At 45.6% G+C, this 25,292-nt stretch overlaps 2 protein-coding genes across 4 annotated transcripts in view; one reads left to right on the top strand and one right to left on the bottom strand.

Moving 5' to 3' along the window:
* The window catches only part of MANBAL (mannosidase beta like), a 296,121-nt gene that overhangs the window by 255,832 nt on the left and 14,997 nt on the right, over positions 1–25,292 (bottom strand). The window lies entirely within an intron of this gene.
* The window catches only part of SAMHD1 (SAM and HD domain containing deoxynucleoside triphosphate triphosphohydrolase 1), a 61,135-nt gene continuing 48,282 nt past the window's right edge, over positions 12,440–25,292 (top strand). For 2 of the 3 annotated variants that reach the window (XR_008417731.1, XR_002082486.2), the window contains exons 1-2: positions 12,440–12,777; positions 16,395–16,461. Coding sequence is in view for 1 of the 3 variants with exons in the window: in XM_019458555.2 (XP_019314100.1) it covers positions 12,570–12,777; positions 16,395–16,461 (275 nt within the window). In the remaining 2 variants the exon portion in view is untranslated. The remainder of the gene's footprint in view (positions 12,778–16,394; positions 16,462–25,292) is intronic. The other variant, XM_019458555.2, reaches the window with a different exon arrangement.

Genomic DNA, 25,292 nt, shown 5'->3' on the forward strand with positions numbered 1-25,292 from the left:
GTAGCAATTCCCAAATTTGCCCAAGGATGAGAATTACCTGAGCCACATGATAACAATACAGATTCTTAGGTCCTGCCCTTTACCATGGAATGATCATCTCCAGAAATTTTGTTGAACTGTTAACCTCTGTTCCAAGTGATAGTCACCCCCAAGTAAGTTAGAGACCTGGTAGTGCTTCTCAAATTTAATGTGCATAGGAATCACCAGGGATTGTTGATCCTGGTAAAACTCAGATCCTGATTCAGTAGATCTGAGGTTGGGCCTAATATTCTGCTTTTCTAGCAAGCTCCCTTAACGCCAATGCTGCTAGTCCAAGGACTACACTTTGAATAGCAAGGTTTAGGAATCTGAAGCTGTGGAGAGGCTGGAGGAGAGGATGGTTAGACTGATATGAGACACAAATTTGTAGTTCTTAATTTTGGAGTAATTTTGTCCCTTTAAGGGACATTTGGCAATGATTGGAGGCATTTTTGCATTTTTGGTTATCGCAATTCAGGGGCGAGCATGCACCAGTCCCTGAATTAAGTAAACACCTGTCAAGAAGAGCTGTACACTTTCGGATGCTGGTAGTGGGGACAGAGAGTCACCTGACTGAGCATGTATGGGGTCACAGTCAGGGATGACTTTCCAGGAAGGATTAATGATGATAGATTCCAGGTGGGGTAACTAATATATATGTGAGGTTATTTGGCATCAATGACAGACCCTTAATATGTTAAGAAAATGTTCAGGAGGTTTTTCAGATCCTCAGATCCTACATCTAGGCAATAGTCCCATCAAAATTCCCAATGGTAAGAATCACTGTTGAAGATTTATGAACCATACAGATTCAATAGGATGATGCACAGTTTTGTTAAGCATCCCAGGCTGTTCTTACCATGGAAGTCTGAAGCCAGCAGAAGAGTATAATGGCCAAGAGTATGGAGATCCAGTTTCAAATATCCTCCTTGACGCTGCACTGCCAAACCAAATTGAATGTTACTTCAGTTAGGTCATCATCATCATCATCACTTCGGGAAATAATTAATTATAGAAAATCACATTTATTGTAGAGAAATTAGAAGATACATAAACAAAAGCAAAACAAACTATAGTCCCAGCACTCAGACGTCATCTTTTTAAAGATTTTATTTTTGAGTAATCTGTACACATGACGTGGGGCTTGAACTCATAACTCTGATGAAGAGTCTCACACTCCACCAACAGAACCAACCAGGCACTCCTAAAAATTTGTTAAATTTAAAAAGATGACCTCTTTAATAAAATTGGCCAGAGCTTGTTTTAATAAACAAACGACCTCAAGGGCGCCTGGCTGGCTCAGTTAGTGGAGCATGAGACTCTTGATCTCAGGGTTGTGAGTTCCATCCCCACATCGAGTGTAGAGATTACTTAAAAATAAAATCTTTAGGGGGGCCTGGGTGGTTCAATCGGCTAAGTGTCTGGCTTTGGTTCAGGCCATGATCTTGGGGTTCATGAGTTTGAGCCCCGAATCAGGTATGCTGGAGCCCCAGTTCTGGTGAGCACGAGTCCCTCTTCTCTCTCTCCCCGCCCCCCCTCTCTCAGACCCTAGTCACTTGTGCCCTCGTTCTCTCAAAATAAATAAAATAAAATCTTAAAAAAATGTATTACAATTATTTTTCACATGAAGGAAAATGTGTAAGTCTTAAGTTGTATATGCTACACTGAATTTTTTTCCAGCTTTGTTGGGGTATAATTTACATAGAGTAAGATGTACCCATTTTCAGTATACAGTTTGATGAATTTTAATAATAGTATATAGTTGTATAACTACCACCACAATCCATATATAGAATATTTCCAGGGGCACCTGGGTGGCTCAGTTGGTTGAGCGTCCGACTTCGGCTCAGGTCATGATCTCACAGTTCGTGAGTTCAAGCCCCACGTTGGGCTCTGTGCTGACAGCTCAGAGCCTGGAGCCTGCTTCAGATTCTGTGTCTCCCTCTCTGCCCCTTCCCCGTTCATGCTCTGTCTCTCTCTGTCTCTCAAAAATGAATAAACATTAAAAAAAAAAATTTCCATCACGTCAAAACATTCTCTTGTGCCCTCTGATCTTCCCTGCCCTCCCCACATCCTTCCCACCACACACTCTACTCAGTCAACTGTTGACTCTTTTTTCATTATAGTTTTGCCTTTTCTAGACTTTAATATAAAATATATGTATGCACAGTATGTAACCTTTTGTTTATTATTTGTTGTTTTAATTTTTTTTTAGTGTTTATTTATATTTGAAGGAGAGAGAGACAGAGCATGAATGGGGAGAGGCAGAGAGAAAGGGAGGAAGACACAGAATCCAAAGCAGGCTCCAGGCTCCAAACTGCCAGCACAGAGCCCAACATGGGGCTTGAATCCATGAGCCACAAGATCATGACCTGAGCTCAAGTCGGACGCCCAACCAACAGAGCCACCCAGGTGCCCCTTTTTAAAAAAATTTTTTAATGTTTATTTATTTTAAGAGAGAGAGTACACAAGCAGGGGAGGGGCAGGGGGAGAGAGGGAGGGGGAGGGGGGGAGAGAGAGGAGAAGGGAGGAAGAGAGAGGGGGAGGGAGGGAGAGAGAGGTAGAGAAAGGACCCCAAGCAGGCTCTGTGGTAGCCTGAACCATGAGATCATGACCTGAGCCAAAATCAAGAGTCGGATGCTTAACCAACTGAGGAACCCAGGCGCCCCAGTATGTAACCTTTTGTATTTGAGTTCTGTCCCTTAGTGTAATGTTTCTGAGATTCATTCATGTTGTATGTGTAGATAATTTCTTTCTATTGCTAAATAACTGCCCATACTATGGATTGTTAACAAAAAACAGGCACCTGCGTGGCTCAGTCAGTTAAGCGACTGACCAGCTCAGGTCATGATCTTGCCGTTTCGAGCCCTGCGTCAGGCTCTCTGCTGACAGCTCAGAGCCTGGAGCCGGTTTAGATTCTGTGCCTCCCTCTCTCTCTCTGCCCCTTCCCCACTCATGCTCTTTCTCTCTCAAAAATAAATAAACATTAAAAAAAACAAAACAGAGGCCCAAAATAGTGTAACTTAGACCAAGTTCCCAAATCAATGCTTAATTAATACATAATCTAATTGCAGTTTCAAGTTCCCCTAGAAATGTAGTCTTAACTGGTCAGTCAGGAATTTTTCAATTCCTGCCAATCAGGCAGGCACCTGGGTCCTCTTTTCCCCTCAAAGTGAAATGAGGTAGTCTGCATGATAAGACACCTTGCTTTTCCCCCTAAAAAACAGCCTTGCCAGGAACACTTCTTTTCTTCTGCTAATAACTTTCTTGCCCCACCATCCTATAAGAACGTTCTCCATTTTGAGGTGCACGTGGGTGGCTCAGTTGGTTAAGCCTCGGGCTCTTGATTTCCGCTCAGGTCACGATCTCACGGTTGGTAGGTTTGAGCCCCGCATCAGGCTCCGTGCCGAATGTGGAGCTTGCTTGGGATTCTCTCTCTTCCTCTCTCTCTGCCACTCCCCTGCTTATGCATGCTCGCTCGCTCTCTCTCAAGAATAAATAAATAAATTTTAAAAAGACAAAAAAACCTTTCCATTCTGTACTACACCATGGAGCACCTCTTTTGCTAGATGGGGTGCTGCCTGATTCATGAATCATTTAATAAATCCAGTTAAATCTTTAAATTTACTTGGTTGATTTTGTTATTTACCAGATTATACATACACCACAATTCATTTATCTATTTGCCAGTTGATGGACATTTGGGTTGTTTCTAGTTTTGTGTTATGAATAATTATGAATATCTGCATTCAAGTCTTTGTACTTATATTTTTATTTCTTTTATTATTTTATGAATTGGATTGCTGGGTCAAATGGCAAATATATGTTTAACTTCATAAGGTAATGACATGTCTTTTTCAGAGTAGACCATTTTGAATTCTCACCAGCAGTGTATAAGGGTTCCATTTGTGGGGTGCCTAACTGGCTTAGTCGGTAGAGTGCAACTCTTGATCTTGGCATTGTGGGTTCAAGCCCCACATACAGTGTAGAGATTACCTAAAAAAGAAAAAAATCTTAAAACAAAAAAAAAAGAGTTCCACTTGCTCCACATTCTGGCTACCTCTTGATGTGAATCTTGCTAGACTTTTTTCAATACATATATTTATTATGTATTTTTTTTAGTAAGAAATGGATCATATATCCATTTATATCACATACTATGGCAGATTTATCATTGTAATGTCTAAATTATGCCCCAAGATGATTCTTTTTCTTTTGTTTTTTAAAAGTTTATTTATTTATTTTGAGAGAGAGAGAGAGCACATGCACACATGAGTGGGGGAGGGGCAGAGAGAGAGGGAGAGAGAGAATCCCAAACAGTCTCCCTGCTGTCAGCACAGAGCCCAATGTGGGGCTCAAACTCACAAACTGTGAGATCATGACCTGAGCTGAAATCAAGAGTCTGATTCAACCAACTGAGCCATCCAGACGCTCCGACAATTCTTTCTCCCTCTCTCTCTCTCTTTTTTTTTTTTTTTTTTTCCTGAGAGAGAGAGAGAGAGACAGAGTGCCCGAGCCCAGGCACCCAAGAAAGGACAGGCAGAGGAAAGAGAGAGAGAATCTTAAGCAGGCTCCACACCCAGCATGGAGCCAGATGTGGGGCTCTGTCCCAGGACCCAGAGGTCATGACCTGAGCCAAAACCAAGAATTGGATGTTTAACTGACTCACTTAGGCTCCCCTTCTGTAACAATTCTAATGGTTATGTTCCAATGTATGGATGTATCATCATTTACCTTATTTTATCATCAAACAAGAAAAGATTAAAAGGGTGTTTGGGAGGTTTTTTGTTTGAATGTGTTTCAAATATTAGAACTGAGGGTTGATGGGGGGTGGGAAGGAGGGGAAAGTGGGTGATGGGCATTGAGGAGGGCACCTGTTGGGATGAGCACTGACTGTTGTATGGAAACCAATTTGACAATACATTTCATATTTTAAAAAATAATAAATAAATATAAAAATAAATAAACATTAAAAAAAGGTTTTTTTAGGTAAAAAATACATAGCAACAAATGAACAAGCAAAAAAAAAAAAAGAACTTGGTATAAATTTTGTTTGGGGAGTCTAATGTTTGCAAAGTTAATCAGGCATTATTTGTAACATTATGATACAAGGTTATTAAAATACTAAAGATACTCATCATATAATGGAGTACCACATAGGCTCCCTTCACTTGGGTCTCTGTTCCCATGCCAAAGCACAGCACTTCCTAGACCAACCAGCCTTTCCTGTACTTTTGGTTTCTTTTTTTTTTTTCCCCAGAACTTATGATCTACTCGTGTTATCTGAATCTACCACTAGTAATTTAGTAAGTGCATATAGTTGAATATATAAACTTCAAGTGTGTATAAGCTCCATGTAGGTAGTACTTTTTCCCTGTGGTTTCCCCAAAGTGTGGAATGATGCATTAAAGAAAGTATGATATTGACATTTGTTGAATTAATGAAGAAGGAGGCTTAGGGATGCTTTTTATAATAATTATAACTCATATGTATGGAGCATTTTCTATGTGCCAGACTCAATTCTCGTAAAATCCTATAAGAAAACTTTTGTACAAAATTGGAAATTAAAGGCAGTGGCTGGCTGGCTAAGTTGGTAGAGCATGTGACTCTTGATCTCCGGGTTGTGAGTTAAGCCTCATGTTGGAAATAGAGCTTACTTTAAAAAAAAAAAAAAAAAAAGGGACAGTCCTATTGTTGTGCAATCAATCTTCAGAATTTTTCATCTTGCAAAACCGAAACTATACCCATTAAACAACTTTCCTTTTCTCCTCTCCCTGGTTCCTGGAAACCACGATTCTAATTTCTGTTAGTTAGACTACTCCAGATACCACATTACATATAAGTGGAATTGATGTGGAAATGTTGGCATTCGGAGCAAATGGTCAAGAAAGAATTCTTGAGATGTCTTCAGTGCAAAAAGGTGGTTTTATTGGGGTGCCTGGGTAGCTCAGTCAGTTGAGCACCCAACTCTTGATTTCAGCTCAGGTCATGATACCAAGGTCATGGGATCAAGCCCCACGCCAGGCTCCTTGCTGAATGTAGAGCCTGCTTAAGATTCTCTGTCCCTCCCTTTGCCCCTCTCCCCTGCTCACAATCTCACTTTCTCTTTCTAAAAATAAAAAGGTGGTTTTATTAAAACACGGGTCCAGAATCATTGACAGAAAGAGCTGCACTGGGGTTGTGATGGGTGACTGATTATATATTTTCAAGTTGGGAGAGGGTTAGGGAAAGCACAAGCCTCCAAGGAATTTGGGAAACAGGGTTTCCAGGATCCTGAGGAGGCTAGCTATTGTTCGGAAAAGGTCAATGAAAAATTACTGTGTAGTAAATCCTCAGTCATGAGACCCTTCAGATGTATATCAGTGAGCCATATGCTTGGAGGATGACTGCTAACCTATGTTTGAGGGGTTAGAGATAAAGGAAGTTTCCAAAGAAATTTTTATATGTTTATTATTTTTTTAAGTTTATTTATTTATTTTGAGAGAGACAGTGCGAGTGGGGGAAGGGCAGAGAAAGAGGGAGAGAGAAAGAATCCCAAGTAGGCTCCACACTGTCAGCACAGAGCCCAACGCAGGGCTCGGATTCATGAACCCAGGAGAACATGCATAACCTGAGCTGAAACCTGAGTTGGACGCTTAACCGACTGAGCCGCCCAGGCGCCCCAGAATTTTTATATGTTTAAACTAGACTCACAGGATCCTGGAGGGTCAGGATAATGTTGAGATAAGATTGCCTTTTGCCCTTAGCAAAGTGTCAACACTGAGGGAGCTGAGCTCTCAGAGGAGTTCATTCCGCCTGTTTGAAGGACTTGTCAATGGGCTGTAGGTAGTAAGGAAATTTAACTTTTTCTTTTGCCTTTGTTTCCCACATCATAAAGCATTTGTCTTTTTGTGACATTAACCTAATGTCCTCAAGGTTCATTCATGTTGTAGCATGTCAGAATTTCCTTCTTTTAAGGTTCAGTAGTATTCCACTATAAGTATATACATTTTCTTTATCCGTTCATCTGTCTTTCGACTGCAGCCTAATTTTTAATCTGTATGATATACAATGTCTTTCAGTATTAGTCTTGAGTGACTCAGATTCACGTAAGGATCCCTGTATTCTGGGAAGTCTGTACTCTTAAGTTTCATTTCTTCCTTTGCTCTGGAAAACTGTTTGTTTACATTTGAGAGCACATCCTCACACTCCCAGTTACCACAGAAGGAACTCTGCCTGTTGAAAGATTCCCAGATAACAAAAGTGTTGGGCAGGGGTGGTTGTGGTAATGACCTCCAATGACAATCTTCTCCCTTCACTCAATTTTCTTCTAAACCCTCTCTCCCAGTTGCCTCCTGCAAACCCCAAATGCCTCACCTTTACTGTGTCTTCCCTAAACTTCCCACTTTGGAAGCCTTAGCACCAGCTTCCACCAACACCCTGAAGATTCAGTGCCCCCTTCGCTACTTTCCCAAGGAAAAGGGTCTTTTCACCAAGGTACACTGCTGTCCTCCTCAGAATCTGGTGCCAGTTCCCCCCCAGTACTCAGAGAGGACTGGGTAAGGGAAAGTTCACTTTCCTGCAGCTGCTTCACTTTTTTTTTTTATTTTTTTTATTCAAGTAAGCTGTATGGGGGTGCCTGGGTGGCTCAGTCGGTTAAAGCGTCTGACTTCAGCTCAGGTCATGATCTCACAGTTTGTGGGTTCAAGCCCCGCATCGGGCTCTGTGCTGGCAGCTCAGAGCCTGGAGGCTGCTTCAGATTCTGTCTCCCTCTCTCTCTGCCCCTCCCCCACTCATACTCTGTCTCTCAAAAATAAATAAATGTAAAAAACAAAACAATTTTTTAATAAAAAATATAATAAAGTAAGCTGTATGCCCATGCCCAAGGTGGGGCTGCAAGTCACCACCCTGAGATCAAGAGTGGAATTCTCCACCGACTGAGCCAGCCAGGCGCCTCTCTGGCAACCACTTCAAATGTATGTGGTACTTCTCTTTCCTAGGGATAGAGGCTTTTCTCAGTCCTGTAAAAAGTGAATAAGAGCATCTTAAACACTATGGTTATTGGTCCACTTTAACTCACAATATAGGTAAGTTCAGTATGCTTGTTATGCATGTGTAACTCCAATCTCACCCAAGTTACAGGTTTTAAGTCCCACCTTTATAGAAATCCTGAAACCCTTATCCTTGTTGATAATAGAGACACCCACCCTCCAGAACAAGTCCCAAGAATACAAATGCCCAGAGAAGAGCCCAACACGGGGCTGGATCTCAGGAAATGTGAGATCACGACCTGAGCTGAAATCAAAGAGTTGGACCCTTAACTGAGTGAGCCACCCAGGCACCCCAAGGGTGAGTTTTTTAAGTGAGAAGGATCACAATGTAAACAAGATATTTAACTTGGGGAAGGAATGTAAAAAAAAATGAACAAAGCCTTCCTTAATACTTGAATCATTATGTGTTTTGTTACTAATGACAGCACCCTTAAGAGTAGAGAAATAGACAAATACATGTGACTTTATTTTTTTTTATGTTTATTTATTTTTGAGAGAGAGAGAGAGAGCGCTAGTTGGGGAGGGGCAGAGAGAGAGGGAGACACAGAATCTGAAGCAGGCTCCAGGCTCTGAGCTGTCAGCACAGAGCCCGACACAGGGCTCAAACCCACAAACTGTGAGATCATAACCTGAGCCAAAGTCAGATGCTTCACCGACTGAGCCATCCAGGCGCCGCCATGTGACTTTATTTTGCATAATAACCAAGAAGCCTGGGACCCAAAGATTGGCAACCACAAAGTCAAAATGTCCAACCTTAGGCCATCAACTCAGGAGTGGACATAGTACAAACATGTTGGTCATATGTATTAGTCTGCTAGGACTGCCGTAACAAAATACCACAGACAGTGGCTTAAATATAACAGAAGTTTAGTTTCTCACTCTTCTGGAGGCTGGAAGTCCAAGATCGAGGTGCCAGCACAGTTGGTTTCTGGTAAGACCTCTCTTCCTGGCTTCTAGACAGCCATGTTCTTGCTGTGTCCTCACGTGGTCTTTCCGTTGTGTGTGCACAGGGAAGGAGATGTTACCAGAGGGAAACTTGTCCATGTACCTGATGCACAGTAAGCCAATGTCTGAGACACCAGTTTTGAAACAAAGCTTTACTATCAGAAGGGCAGCCCAAAAAGAAGGCAGGGGTTGTTCCCAAAGAAAGCTACCTTAGCTTTGTTGAGCTTTGTTGCTTTGTTGAGCCTAGGAACAGTTCATATATAGGGAAGTAAAGGTAAATACGTGAAAGGATTGAGGCACGGAAACTGAAGGGATTCTATTTTATTTTATTATTTTTTTTAAGTTTAGGAATGCCTGGGTGGCTCAGGTCACAAAACTTAGATTTGTGAATTCATGCCCCACTTCCAGCTCTGTTCAAAGAACAAAGAAGCTATGTTCCCACTCGAAGGGAAGACAAGAAAGTTAATCATTCTCTAAGTTCATCCTAGGCCCTCAAACACCTGGATCAGGTAACATCCAAAAAGAACCGGATCCCAAACATGTTCCAGGACATTAGCTTCCAGCGAACAAACCTCCATCAACCCTGTCATCAGTAATCCCCACCTTTGGTGATTTATAGGATAACACCTATTGTTCACCTGACACTTACCTTTGATCTGACCCTACCTTGCCTTCCTGAAGGAACACGTACCCTGGACCCCTTTCCAATATAAACCCCTAACCCCAAGCAACAGAGAGACTCACTTTTCCAAGTCTTTCAGACACTGTCTGCTATACTCCATCACTTACACTATTCAATAAACTGATCTCCTTTCCTCCTGGCTTGGGTATAGAGATTACTTAAAAAATAAAATTTTTCAATATAAAATTAAGTTAAAAAAAAGAATTTTGGCTTGGCTTTGGGATTTGGGGAAAATACTAAAAAAAAGAAAGAAAGAAAGAAAGAAAGAAGTCTTGAGAAGGCTAGGTTCCACAAAGGGTGGAGAGGAAGTAAAACAGTGATGACAGCTGGCATTGAGAACCAGCAGCACTGGTTGAAGAGGAAGCTGCGGAGAGATAAAAACCACAAGGTTAATGCTGACAGAAATAAAATTGCCCAGCTCAGCTGGGTAGGTGGAAGGTAGCTAGGGAAGGGCTGAGAAAAATTGCTGGAGATATTCAAGGTCATTAAGCAATGGGCTTGAAATTAATTTGAAATTACCTTTTTTTTCTAGTCCTAACTATGGTGAGTGAGAAATCAGAGGCGAGTCTGAGCAGTCATCTCCTTTAATACGACCAGAGCACAGGGCCTATGTCAAGTAGGTAACTGTTCCCAAGTTGTGGAAAGATAGAAGGAACAAGATCACCAGAACTGTAAATAGAGTTAACTCTATTCGGCAAACCAAAAAGCACCAAAGTTTGGGAGTCAGCTTAAAATCTCAATTCTGTCACTTACCAGCCATGTGACCTTGAGCGAGTAACCAACCATCTTGCACAAGATCTAGGGCCCCTAGAAAGTAGAGGAAATACTAAATATGGAATTAAATTACACTCTTTAACAAACACAGACAAATAGAAAATTAAAGTTCTCAAAAGCAGCTGCTTTGAACAAACCCAGTCGGTTAAACTTAAAACCCTGCTTATATCACCTTCTACTGCCAAGGAAACCTTGCTGTCAGGGCAGATTTTCCCATAAGTCTAAAAAATACAAGTTTTTAAGCCAGCCATTTCCAACTTGAAATATAAGGCTTTCATTCATGTGCTATATGTTGTCTCTTTCACCCCTTTGTTTTGGTTTCACAAGTCTTGGCAACTCTCTCATCTCATCTCAAATTATTCTGGGGCTTAAGGGCATGTTTTGCTGAGCCTGCAGACAGAGGGCAAGTACCCCTCTCTATACTTTTCACCATGGCTCTGTGGGACAAAGGAGCAATTGAAAGTTTTGAGTTAACTGATATAATTCTACGTCAAAATTCCCATTAACAAGCAGGTTAGCAAGTGACTTTGGAGCCAAGCTAGATTGTCTGGGTTTGAATCCAGGCTTCATCACTTACTAGCTGTGTGACCACAGGCAAATTATTTACTTATTTCTCTGTTCCTTAGTTTCTTACACCCTGAGGTGGTTGTGATACATAAATGAATTAATATTTGTAAAACCCTTAGAAAAATGCCTGGCACCACAGTAAAGCTCTAAGTGTATGCTAGTAATATTTTGCTCTCTACCAGACCACTAGTTCATAATGCTTGATGATAATCTGCCTCATACACTCTTTATCCCCTAGATGGGTCTATGGCTGGGTGGATGGAGAGGTGTAATGGCTTTAGTGGTGGTAGCAGTAGTCTTTTTACTAGTTAATTGCATGAACTAGGATTTACAGGGAAGTTTGGTCCTCCCCCCGAGTGACTAAATTGACAGGGGCATGCCTCCCATTTTTACAGGCTGTTACGACCAGGTGGTAAAAGTCCTTGAAGATAAGTTTTAAGTAATGTTGAAAAAGAAACAGGTCCAAAATGAAATCACCCGTGTGAGGCCCCACGTCAGCAAACCAAGACTTAGTGTCTAACCTAATTGCAGTTTCAGCCTTTCCCTGAACTGTGACCTTTAACAGGTCAGTCTGGTATTTCTTGGCTAGCACTAGTGAGTTAGTGGCCTGGTAGACCCCTGCCTTCCCCCCACAGCTGGGTGACTCTGCCTAAAACAATCCTTTCTTTTGTCATGACTTCCTTGTCTTACACCCTTTCTGTCTTTAAAAATCTTCCATTTTGTACAGTTCCTTTCTCCTTACTAGATAGGATGTTATCCTATTCATGAATCATTGAATCAAGCCAATTAGATCTTCAAATCTACTCAGGTGAATTTTGTTGAACAGTAATCGGGATGACCACTTCCTTTTCTCTGGGCAGGGAGTTGGGCTGGAGAGAGGGGTTGAGGATTCTTTTAGAGAGAAATTTGAAGTCTGCTTCTGTTTGGAAACCTGAAGATAAGAGTTCATGGCTAGGCACCCCCAGGGCCCTCTAACTGCCCAGCGATACCGTAGGTTGTGAAATGCAAGAAGACTACCTTCATATCAGATCTGAAATCATTCTAGGGTCTTCCAGTTCAGCTTCTTGCCCATTTGTCTCTCAATTGGGAAGATGCTGGCCGCCTGATGATGGCTTTTTAGGTTTAAGTTTGGGGCATATGAAACACGGCCAAGGGTATGCCTGGGATATTCATTTGGAAGAAGACACCCGCAATTCACCAGAGGAGCCCGCGCTCCGGGCTTTGGCGGGGCTTCCACGGGTCCTAGATACACTCTTTCCTCACCTCGCCCCTATTAGCACTTCCTCGGCTCTGCGTCTAGTCGGCCCCTTTCGGTAAACTTCCCGACCTGTTGAGGACCAGTGGGCTGTCATTGCGCCTGCGCAAGGGGGCCCGGTGGCTGAAGTGGCTGGGCTGCCCGGCCGCAAGGTCTGAGTACCAGTGCGCCTGCGCGGGAGGCCGGTAGGCTGGCAGTGCCGAGCGGACTCGTCCCCACCGACCGGCAGTCAGTGCGCTTGCGTGCGGTCCCAGCGCCGCGGTTCTTGACTGTGCTGTGCAGGGCGCTGGTTGTAGCCATGCAGGGAGCGGACTCGGACCAGCCCTTCAAACGGCCCCGACGCGATGGCAGCCCGAGAACCCCGCCAAACATCCCTTCCGCGGCGGCGGAGAGCTCCCCGGGCCCCAAACTCCACCGCGACCACCAGACCTGGGGCCCGGAGCAGGTGTGCTGCTTCCTAAAGCGCAGTGGCTTCAGTGATCCCGGACTGCTGGAACGCTTCCGAGGTAGCAGGGCTGCAGGGCTGAGGGGCCGGGGAACCGCGACCCGAGGCGGGGACCGCGGGCCTGAGGGGAGGGCACGCCGAGGCAGTGACCTGGGGGCCTCAGAGAGGACCCGAAGCGGAGAAGGGAGACCTGCGCGGGGAGATACGAAAGGGGTGGACCTGAGGCAGGGGGTGTGGGGCGCCGAGCCGGAGATGAGCTGAGGCGGAGAGCCCCTCTGAGCAGGGGGCCTGCGGCGGGGAAGGTACCAGAAGGGGTAGACCTGAGGCGGGGGTGCCGAGGTGTTGGGGGCGGGGGGGGGGGTGAAGTTGGGGGACGACCTGAGGCGGAGAGTCCTCCAGAACCGGGGGCCTGAGACGGGGACGGGAGGTGCCAGAAGGGGCGCCCAGGAGTGCCCCCCGGAGATGGAGGGAGGAGAAATGGGGCGTCTGGGGCTGGGGACCCGCAGAGGGGGAAGCCGACTTTGAGGATCGTGAACTTGGGTGAGGCACCTGGTGTGAGGCTGGTGGGTTTCTTCGGGAACTGGTCACCCCAGCGCGGGGCAGGCGAGACTCCGGTCCCTGTTGTGACCTAGAAGAACGTTTTCCCCAGACCGTAGTCGGAGGGGCGCTGTCATTCAGACTCACGGGGCTCGGGAGACCCCCTCTGTGCTCCTGCAGCTCCTGGAGCACTTGGAGTGTGTTTTGCTTTCAGGTTTAAGTTTTCTCCCTTGGCCCCTCAACCCGGGGTTTTCCTAAGGGGGAGGGCACATGCTCTGTGGATCCCTGCATCCCCATTGCCTTACCGTAGCATGCCAGCAGGGCTCAGTGCGTTTGTTGACCACCCTTGTAGAGCTTGGTAATGATTCTGTTTTGGTCTCCAAAATCAGTTTGCCTAGTTAAATCTGAATGACACTGGGAGTGCTGAGCTGACCACCGGACTCCCAGCAGCCCACAACTTGGCCACATCACATGGGGCAAATGTGTGGGTTGTGAGTTTTAAGCAACTGGCTCCAGTTCAAGCATCCATCCAGTTAAGATCTCAACTTGCCCTAACGGATGTGAAGCTTAACCTCTCTCTGTCTTACCCATTTGTAAGTTTAATAAATTTTTGCAGTTATAGGGTGGAGTCCTGTTTGTCTAGGGTTGGAGGGACTTAGTGTTTGAAGACAAAAAACAAGCTTGATGGTGTGGGAAATGGTGCTTCTTTTTTCTCCTCCCCCCCCTTTGGTTGGCCTGCACTCAGAAGTTTTCTCTGAATAGCAACTAGGTGGGGATGAAGTAGTTTTATATTTTCTGTCTCCAAAATATGATGGACTATGTTGTTGGCTTTCTCTTTCAGTGGTGTTCTATAGATTTTGTTTTTGTTTTTGTTTTTGGTGTTCTGTAGATTAAGTCATCAACCTTCAGAATGATCTCTTGAACCTACAGTCAAATGCTAGCAGAACTCACTACTTGCTTTAATTGGTAAAAACTGACCTTACATTCACAATTGCTCATTTCTTTTTTCTTTCTTTTTTCTTTTTAAATTTTTTTTAAAACATTTATTTATTTTTGAGCCAGAGAGAGACAGAGCATGAACGGGGGAGGGTCAGAGAGAGAGGGAGACACAGAATCTGAAACAGGTTCCAGGCTCTGAGCTGTCAGCACAGAGCCCGACGCGGGGCTCGAACTCACAAGACCACGAGATCATGACCTGATCTGAAGTCGGCCGCTTAACCGACTGAGCCACCCAGGTGCCCCTCTTTTTTCTTTTTTTTAAGATTTTTTATTTTTAAGTAATCTGTACACCGAGGATGGGGCTCGAACTTACAACCCTGAGATCCAGAGTCCAATGGATCACCTGACTGAGCCAGCCAGGTGCCCCAACAAATGCTCATTTCTTAACCGTCTGCTTTGTCTTGACCAAAACTTTAGTCAGCCTTCTCTCTCTCCTAGAAGGCCCTGAAATCTTGCTTGTCCCCAAACCTGAGCAAGCACTAAAAAAGTGGAATGCCCCATCATCAGCCTCTCTGGTAACCAGCTGAGCATAGCAGGATACCGTCCTGTCAGACTCCACTGGGATCACTTCCTTTACCCTATGAAAAAAAACAGCAACACTTTTTTGTTTCATTTTGAACCACTTGGAGATTTCTGAGGTCACAACATTCTCCCTATTGCAATAGTCTTCCTTTCTAATCCCTGTCTTAGTCTGGGTTTGCTTTTATTTGGCAAAACAAGGTATTGGGTCCCTTTCCTTATTATGGAATACAGTCTCACAGGAACCCTGAAATTAATTAATCAATCAATTAATTTATTTATTTACTTTTTAATGTTTATTTTTGAGAGAGAGAGAGATACAGAGCACGAGTGGGGTGGGGCGGAGAGAGAAGGAGACACAGAATCTGAAGCAGGCTCCAGGCTCTGAGCTGTCAGCACAGAGCCTGACATGGGGCTCCAACTCACAGACCTCGAGATCATGACCTGAGCCAAAGTCAGATGCTCAACTGACTGAGCCACCCAGGCCCCCTGGAGCCCTGAAATTTAGAGGCTGTAATCCCTGTTTTGTTTACAGATGATGTGTTTGAGGTCTAAAGATGTTAAGTAACTTTCTAAAAGTCATACAACTGGAAAAAAAAGCAGAACTGAATGTTAAGATTTTGTCTTTGGACTCCAGAATTCATGCCAGCTATACCTTAACAAGTGTTCTCATCAAAGATCATCAAGGGTGGGGTTGAGCCCTGAGTCAGGCTGTTAGTGTGGAGCATGCTTGGGATTCTCTCTCTCCCTCTCTCTCTCTCTCTCCCTCTCTCTCCCTCTCTCTCCCTCTCTCTTCTCTCTCTCTCTCTCTCTGACCCTCCCCTACTCATGAGTGCTCTTCCTCTCTCAAAATAAATAAACTTAAAAAAAAAAAAAAAAGATTTTTGTTTGTTTGAAAATAGTCCAGAGTTGTGGAATCTGAGGTCAGGAAGGAGTAAAATTAATTATATAGTGAGAGAAAGAAAAATAAACGTATATATATTTCAAAACACAGTATTATGTGCTTTTCTTGGAGGTTTTTTTTTTAAGTCTTTTATTGCTTAAGTAATTTGTACACCCAGTGTGGGGCTCAAACTCACATCTCCGAGATCCGGGAGTCAAGCCCCTCCTTGGAGGTTTTAGAACTCAATCAACACTTGGCACCCTTCAGGCTATGGTTTTGACCTGACTATTCTAAGAACAATAGATTTAAGCTTCCTTTCCTCCCCCCACGCCAAACCTCACCTGTTTTAGAAGGAAGCCACTGGTTTTGCTGCTGGACTTCCTCACAAATAAGTCATTCAAATAATTTAAAAGTTTTTACTTGATTTATCAAAAATAGCCTGTCAATATAGTTATCTAATTAAAATGAAGACTATCCAAGTGAGAGGGGTGCCTGGCTGGCTCAGTCTGTAGGATATGTGACTTTTGGTCTGGGGGTTGTGAGTTTGAGCCCCATGTGGAGAAAAAGACTTTCCAAGTGGCAAATGAAAGTGGTTTTTACACACAGTCCATTACCTGTCGTGGGTGGTTTAGTAAATGTTGATTTGGGTAAATCTGGTGAATCCAAATTGAAAGAAACAAAAAAGCATATGGTATAATTGTTGAAACCATTCATCTTTTTTTCTCCCTTTTCTTCCAAAGGAAATAAAATCACAGGTTCAATACTGCTCCATCTTAATGAGTCTGATCTTGAAAGTCTTGGAATAAGGTAAGAATGATAAAATTCAACTTGTAGCCAAGCATACTTCTGACCTTTTTATTCACCTCTGAGGGACAAAGCCCATGACACTGATCTTAACTGTCCTCATTTTAGATCTACAAAGTGTTGGGGTGCCTGAGTGGCTGTTATGCCCAGAATTCGTGATCCCCAAATACCACCAGGGAGCCGAGTCTGATGCAAAAGCAAAGAGCCTTTATTCGAGCTAGCTCGAGCTCAATCCCCTACCTGCACCGATACAGCGGTGAGATACCAGGGACAGAGATACCAGGGACAGAGAGCGAGTTTCAAAAGGACAAAGGTTTTATTGGGGCCTAGGGGCAGTTGGTGAGGTAATGGCTTTGGCCTCAGCCGATTGGCTGGGGAAGGGTCCTGGGGAAGGGTCCGAGTCCTGTTAGGCAGGTGAAGGGGGGGGTGTTACTCAAGGGGAGGAGGTGTGGTCAAGGTGAAGGACACAGAACAAGATGGAGTCGGCCGCCGGCGTAGGCCCGCCCTTTCATTCCCCCCTTGTCATGTAGCTTAGGGACCCAATCATGGGACCGGCTGCATTTATGGTGACAAGGGGAACAGAGTTTGGAGGTTTACGCAAAGTTCTGGGAACCAAGTGTCCCTGGGGTGGCTCTGGGACGTCTGATTAAGTATTGTCCCTGAGCTGGTGTCTGTGATCTGCCAGGTGATGTTTTGGGGGGCGTGGGGACTCCCGGCAGCATGAGCAATGACAAGCAGAGTTAACAGAGTTACCAATATTAGGTGGGTCGAATGCGCTGTAGCTTGAGCTTGAGCGGGTTGTGTTGGTCCCGACTGATGGCCCATCACGTGACAACGTCCTTCCGGATCGAGGAGGGGTCCGCTGGCCGAGCGTGGGTGTGATGGACCCAGGTCGCAATGCCGTCTACCTTGAGAGCGGTGGGGGTTGTCAACACCACGATGTAGGGTCCCTTCCAGCGCGGCTCGAGAGTCTCTCGGTGGTGCCTCTTGACGTAGACCCAGTCTCCCGGCCTGTACTGATGAGGTGTCTGGATCGGGCCAGCCTCGTAGATGGCACGGAGGCGCGGCCAAATGTCCTCGTGCGCCCTCTGGAGCCCGCTCAAGGAAAGAAAAAGTTCTTGATCTTTAAACTCAGCAATAAGTTCAGCTCGAAGGCTGGGAATAACAGGGGGTGGCCTGCCAAACATGATCTCGTAGGGAGTAAAACCCAGAGTGTAAGGAGTGTTTCTAACCTGGTAAAGGGCGTATGGTAGGAGAGTCACCCAGTCCCCGCCAGTCTCCATGGTTAATTTGGTAAGGGTCTCTTTTAGGGTTCTATTCATTCTTTCTACCTGTCCTGAGCTCTGGGGCCTATAAGCACAGTGTAATTTCCAGTTTGCCCCCACCGCCTTGGCTACTGCCTGTGTTACCTGCGAGATAAAAGCTGGTCCATTGTCTGATCCTACCATGGCAGGAAAACCATACCTGGGTAAGATGTCTTCTAGTAGCTTCTTAGCCACCATCTGAGCCGTTTCATGCTTGGTTGGGTATGCCTCCACCCAGCCAGAGAAGGTGTCTGTAAATACTAAAAGATATTTAAAACCATACTTTCCTGGTTTGACTTCGGTGAAGTCGACTTCCCATTGGGCTCCCGGTCTGGTGCCTCTGAGCCTGGTTCCTTTTTTATTTGATGTGGCTCTCGCGTTGGTGAGTTGGCAGGTCTTGCAGGCAGATACAACTTGCTCTATTTTGGTGTCCTGTTGGTGAATCTTGATTCCGGCATGTCGGATTAAGTCTTTTAATTTTCGGGCCCCCATGTGAGTAGACCGATGCATGTGCTCTAATAATGAGACTCCGAGCCGGTCTGGCAGCATGAGCTCCTTGTTAGGTGTGTACCACCATCCCTTTATCTCCTGGTCCATGGGGAGTTTCTTGATCTGCTGTAACTCCTCCTGGGAGTATTTGGGCTGGTCTGGTAAAACTGGGTCTCCCGGGTCCGGTAGTTGTATGGTCATGGTGGGGACTGAAGTAAGGGCGACTGCCTTGGCTGCCTGGTCAGCCTTTCAATTACCTCTAGACATGGTGGCCAGCCGGCAGCCACTGGGTCTAGTTTCTTCTCAGCAAAACCTGGAACCCAGAGGCGGCAGTAGCCGGCTGATCCTAGGAATTCCCTCACTTCTCTTCGGGAGGTGGGAGTAGGGATCTTTAGGACAGTTTCTTTTCGGCATCTGATAACCGCCGCTGTCCGCCCTCCAGGATATATCCCAGGTAACTTACCCTCTCCCTGCATATCTGAGCCTTCTTTGTGGATGCCTGGTACCCTAAGGCCCCCAGGGTAGCCAGCAGGTCCTGGGTCCCTCGCTCACAGTCTTTGGCCGTGTCGGCAGCAATCAGGATGTCATCTACGTACTGTAGAAGGGTGAGGCCAGGGTGCTCCCTTCTGTACTCACCCAGGTCCTCGTGTAGTGCCTCGTCGAAGATGGTGGGTGAATTTTTGAATCTCTGAGGTAGCCGTGTCCAGGTGAGTTGCCCACTGTAGCCCTCCTCCGGATCATGCCACTTAAAGGTGAACAGGGGTTGGCTCTGGGGTGCCAACGGCAGACTGAAGAAGGCGTCCTTTAAATCTAGTACAGTACCAGACCCTGGAGGGCGCCAAGGAGCTCAAGAGAGTATATGGGTTGGGAACAGTTGGGTGTATGTCTGCGACCCTCTTATTTACTTCCCAGAGGTCTTGTACCGGTCGGTAGTCATTTGTGTGAGGCTTTTTGACCGGCGGTAAGGGGGTGTTCCAGGCAGACTGGCAAGGAACTAGTACCCCTAGGCTTCGTAGTCTCCGGATGTGTGGCTGGATCCCCTTCCAGGCCTCCTGAGACATGGGGTATTGTTTGATCCTTACCGGACTCTCTCCTGGCTTGAGCTCTACCAGGACTGGGGTCCTGTGAGCGGCTAGTCCCATCCCCCCCCCCCCCCCCCCCCCCCCGTCTCTGCCCAAACCAAGGGGAATTCTTGTAGCCATCTGTCTATATTATTCTCTCTCGGGAGCGCCTCCTGGTGGAGGAGGTGTTCATCCTCCAGTTTCATGGTCAGGACCTGGATGGGGTGGCCCTTGCCATCGGTGACCTGAGGCCCCCGCTTGTCTGAAAGTTATCTGAGCTCCAATCTTGGTCAGTAAGTCCCGTCCTAACAGCGGGTAGGGGCATTCTGGTATTACCATAAAGGAGTGGGATACCCGGCCCGTTCCCAAATCTACTGTTCTTCGGGTAGTCCATGAATACTGGCTCATACCAGTTGCCCCTTGTACCCAGGACTTCTTGCTGGCTAGTTTTCCTTGTAGGGTGCGGAGGACCAAATGTTGTGCTCCGGTGTCGACAAGGAAGTCAACGGGTCTCCTCCACTTTAAGAGTTACCCTGGGTTCGGGGAGAGGGTCCGAACCCCGACTCCCCTAATCACTTAGTTCATCTAGCTCTAGGACTTTTACTCGATCAGTCTTGCTTCCCTTCCCGCCGGCCCTTTTTGGACAATCTCGGGCCCAATGCCCTATCTCCTTGCAGTATGCACACTGATCCTTCTGCAGCCTCTGCTTCCCCCCCTTGGTGGTTCCTTTACCTTTTCTTGCGTCGTCTGCCAGCTGCCGGAGAAGGCGGTCTCGTTCCTCGGGGAAGTCAGCAGTGGTAGCTAGTAGTATTCTGGCCAGGTCTCGAGTCTGCTTACTGCTGGCAGCCGCCATGGCGTGAGCCTGCTTGTCCTCAGGAGGCTCCCGGTTATTATATACCTTTTCGACTACTACCAGTAAGTCCTGCAGACTTTTTTCTCCTAGTCTCTCTATTTTCTGTAATTTTCTCCTAATGTCTATGGCCGATTGGTTTACAAAGGCCATGATAACAGCTGCCTTGCTTTCCGGAGCCTCTGGATCCATGGGGGTATAGGTACGGAATGCCTCCATGATCCGTTCTAAAAAGGCAGCCGGAGATTCATCTTTTCCCTGTTGTACATTGCCTACCTTGGCCAAATTGGTTGGCTTTCTAGCAGCCATTCGGAGACCCCCCATTAGAGTCTGGCGGTAGACCCGGAGCCTCTCCTTACCTTCTGCCGTGTTGAAATCCCACTGGGGCCGAGTTAAGGGGAAGGAGGCATCTATCTGAGCCTGGTTGGTGGTGGGATTCCCGTCTGCGCCCGGAACTAGTTTTCGGGCCCCATTGAGGATTCTTTCTCTTTCTTCAGTCGTGAACAGGACCTGCAAAAGCTGCTGGCAATCATCCCACGTGGGCTGATGGGTAAAAAGAACAGAGTCTAATAAATCAATAAGCCCTGCCGGTTTCTCGGAAAACTTAGGATTCTGAGCTTTCCAATTGTAGAGGTCACTAGTGGCGAAAGGCCAATAGTGATGGGGCTGATTCCCCTCTGCGTCTGGGGGTCCGGTGGCTCGCAGGGGCAGAATAGTGGAGTTGGCGGCGGAGGTGGATTGCTCCCTCTGAGCCCTTTGTCTGGTAAAGGGCGGGCTTCCCACTGGAGCATTTCTGCCTCCCGCTCTCGGAACAGCGTCTGCCTCCCCCTGAGGGGAAGGATGGTGTTCTTCTGGCATCCTAGAGGGGTTATACGGGGGAGGAAAAATTAATTCTTCTTCAGTACCCCCCTGTAGGACAGGGTAGAGGGGTGCTGAAGGCTGGGTAAGACTTTTCCTCTTCTCTGTCTCCTGCAAAGCAAGAATGGGTTTTGGCTCCGGAGGGAGCGGGGCTAGGAAGGGCTTAAGCCAAGAGGGTGGGTCTTCTACAAGGTCCTGCCAAGTGATAATGTAAGGGAGCTGATCAAGATGGCCCGTCTTAGGCTGAGAGATGATACTCCTGACTCGGTGGATGGTAGGGAGGTCGAAGGTCCCCTCTGGTGGCCATCCGACATTGAAAGTTGGCCACTCGCTAGAACAAAAAAAACTGCAACCGACCCTTTCGGACTTCCACACTGAGGTTGTTAGCTCTTCCCCTCACATCCTTAAAGTGATCAATCATAATAGTTAGAGGAGTAGTCTGAGTCTGTCCCATAACGTCCGTCCAGTAAGTCCACAGAACAAAACAGAGAAACACAAAAACAGACAAACAGAGGGCCCCTAGAAAGTCTTCCAACTCCATGGAAGCAAAACTGAGAGCTAGCTTAGACATTTGAGGGGATTCCACGTCCCTCCAAAACCAATGAGGGGATTCCACGTCCCTCCAAAGACGACGGCCTCACGCCAACCAGCGGGAGCGACCCGCCTCGTCTCAGACCTTTGAGGGGATTCCACGTCCCTCCAGAAGGGAGGATCGGAACGTCTTCCAAACTCCCGGCCCGTGGTCCTCCAGTGCGTCCACTTAGACCGCATCGGGCACTACCAGAATTCCAGAAATGAGCTCACACAGAAAAGACAGAACAAACAGACACTAACCGTGGCCAGTCAGGCTCTCCGGGTCGGGGGTCCCTCGGGGGTCTTGGGGATCCCGGACAAGCCCCCAAATGTTATGCCCAGAATTCGTGATCCCCAAATACCGCCAGGGAGCCGAGTCCGATGCAAAAGCAAAGAGCCTTTATTCGAGCTAGCTCGAGCTCAATCCCCTACCTGCACCGATGCAGCGGTGAGATACCAGGGAGAGAGAGCGAGTTTCAAAAGGACAAAGGTTTTATTGGGGCCTAGGGGCAGTTGGTGAGGTAATGGCTATGGCCTCAGCCGATTGGCTGGGGAAGGGTCCTGGGGAAGGGTCCGAGTCCTGTTAGGCAGGTGGGGGGGGGGGGGTTACTCAAGGGGAGGAGGTGTGGTCAAGGTGAAGGACACAGAACAAGATGGAGTTGGGCGCTGGCATAGGCCCGCCCTTTCAGGGCTTAGTCGGTTAAGTGTCTGACTCTCGGTTTCGGCTCAGCTCATGACCTTATGGCTTTGTGGGTTCAAGCCCCGCACTGGGCTCTGTGCTGACAGTACAGAGCCTACTTGTAATTCTCTTTCTCTCCCTCTCTCTCTGCTCCTCCCCCACTTGTGTTGTCTCTGTCTCTCAAAAAATAAATAAATTAACTTTAAAATAAATAAATCTACAAAGTGTTTTAAAACTGAATCCCAACATAATTGTGTCTGTTTTTGCTGTGCAATCCTGTGTTTAATATTACTAATGATTCCTATTTTAAAAAATTTTGCTGACAAGCCTTCATGAAGTTTGCAGTGACCAACTTTTTACTCTCAAGTTCAGAATAATTGGATTATACACACCATAAAATACGTAAAGACTAATAGGGGGGCAATGTTGGCAAGAAAAATCAAGGCTACAACCTTATCTTGAACATATTTTTAAGTCTTCCTAAAGCTGTCTTAAGACTGGAATGTATACTTGGTATTAGATTTAAAGACACGATCCAAAGTAGCTTGTTCCGTTTTTGGTTGTGTGATTTGAGACAAGTAATTTAACCTTTCAGTTTCTGCACCTGTGAAATGGAAAATGATAATGAGACAGTGTATATAAAGTGATTAACACATTGGCCCTTAATAATAAATTTTATATATATAGGTAGAGATCCCTATGTAAGGCTGGAAGTTGTAGGGGCTAGATTAGTGTGGATCCACTTTAAAGATCACAGTTGAGAAACAAATATTTAAATATTGCTTAAAATGGAGACTTTTTTTTTTTTTTTTTTTTTTTGAGAATTGGCAACAGTGGTAAAATAAGGTATTTTTTCTTCTGGAGTCCCACTTGGCTAAGTGTTGTTTGTGGCAACTGTAACCAAAGAATCCAAACAATTACTTCATACACTTACTTCATACACTGTTGTTTAGTAGTTGATAATAGAAGCAGATTGTAAGAAAAGATCACCTTAGGATATTTACTTGAATTTTAATAAATGTCCTTTGGATCAGAATCATCAGGAGTCTCTTTCATAATCACGTTTCAGTCCCCTCAACATCCCTCTTACTATTTATTTCTTAGGTATATTGAGTTGCTTACTATTTAAAAATTTTTTTTAATGTTTTTTTTTTATTTATTTTTGAGACAGAGAGAGACAGAGCATGAACGGGGGAGGGTCAGAGAGAGAGGGAGACACAGAATCTGAAGCAGGCTCCAGGCTCTGAGCTGTCAGCACAGAGCCCAACGCGGGGCTTGAGCTCACGGACCGCGAGATCGTGATCTGAGCCGAAGTCGGATGCTCAACTGACTGAGCCACCCAGGCACCCCTAGTTGCTTACTATTTTAATTGAATTGCATTTATTCTAATAGTCTTGCTTTTATTTATTTTTTTTTTAATTTTTTTTTTAACGTTTTATTTATTTTTGAGACAGGGCGAGACAGAGCATGAACGGGGGAGGGTCAGAGAGAGAGGGAGACACAGAATCCAAAACAGGCTCCAGGCTCCGAGCTGTCAGCACAGAGCCCGACGCGGGGCTTGAACTCACAGACCGCAAGATCATGACCTGAGCCAAAGTCGGCCGCTCAACCGACGGAGCCACCCAGGCGCCCCATAATAGTCTTGCTTTTAAAGAGAACCATATATTTCGTGGACTCAAATACTACTGATTTATTCAACAAATATTTATGGAGGGCCCACTACATGTTAGGAATTCTTCTAGGAACTTTGGAGACATGAGTGAACAAAATAGAATTTCAAATGAACATTATCTGGTTGTGCCCACCGTATAACTCTGAGGTATATTCTGCAGGACTTTTCAGGGCTGTGTGTTCCTATACAGCAGCTGCTAGTTACATGTTTAAATTAATTAAAATTAAAGTTTCAGTTCCTTACCTAGCCATATTTCAAGTGCTCAATAGCTACTTATGGCTAGTGGCTACCATGTTGGACAGGGAAGACACAGAACATTTCTATCTTAGCAAAATTCTGCTGGCTAGAGCTGCCTTTGAAGATCCCAGTGAGATTAGGCAAAGTTGTTCACAGTGGTAGTAGTTCAGCCAATTTATTAATATAACCTAGTACTGTTTTTCCATCCTTTCCTGTTTTACCTTTCCTAGGATTCACATCTTAAAAATAAATTACCTGTACATAAGGTCTTGTCTTAGATTCTGCTTTCTAAGAGGAAGTCCAGTTTAGAAAAGTACTGAAATTTTCTCAAGTTTATGATCAACTGTTGATTGAAAAGGTGTTTTCTTTTTGGTTTGTTTTGTTTTAATTTTTGACAGAGAGAGACACAGAATGAGAGCAGGGGAGGGCCGAGAGAGAGGGAGACACAGAATCCGAAGCAGGCTCCAGGCTCCGAGCTGTCATCACAGAGCACAATACGGGGCCTGAACTAATGAACTGCAAGATCATGACTTGAGCAGAAGTCAGCACTCAACCAACTGAGCCATCCAGGAGCCCCAATTTAAAAGGTTTTTCTAGGGGCACCTGGGTGGCTTAGTTGGTTAAGCATCTGACTTTGACCCAGGTCATGAGCTGTCAATGTGGAGCCCACTTCAGATCCTCTGTCCCCCTCCCTCTTCTCCCCTGCTCGTGCTCGCTCGCTCTCTCTCTCTCTCAAAAATAAATAAACATTAAAAAAAATAATAAAAGGTTTTTCTAAGAAATAAGAAACATTGGTACATTAACTGTATATGTCAGTTGTAAGACATTTTAGATTCAGGAAATGATGAAATATACATATGAAATCTTATAGTCTAACTATGGCCCATGGATACTTGAAATAGTGTTGTTGTTTTAAAAAAATTTTTTTTAAATGTTTGTTTATTTTCGAGAAAGAGAGCATGAGCAGGGAGGGGCATAGAGAGAGGGAGACACAGAATCCAAAGCAGGCTTCAGGCTCTGAGCTGTCAGCCCAGAGCCTGGTGCAGGACTCAAACCCACAAACTGTGAGATCATGACCTGAGCCGAAGTCAGATGCTTAACCAACTGAACC

The sequence above is a fragment of the Panthera pardus genome, unplaced genomic scaffold (assembly GCF_024362965.1).
Source record: "Panthera pardus isolate Hobbes unplaced genomic scaffold, ASM2436296v1 HiC_scaffold_25, whole genome shotgun sequence".
Classification (NCBI taxonomy): domain Eukaryota; kingdom Metazoa; phylum Chordata; class Mammalia; order Carnivora; family Felidae; genus Panthera; species Panthera pardus.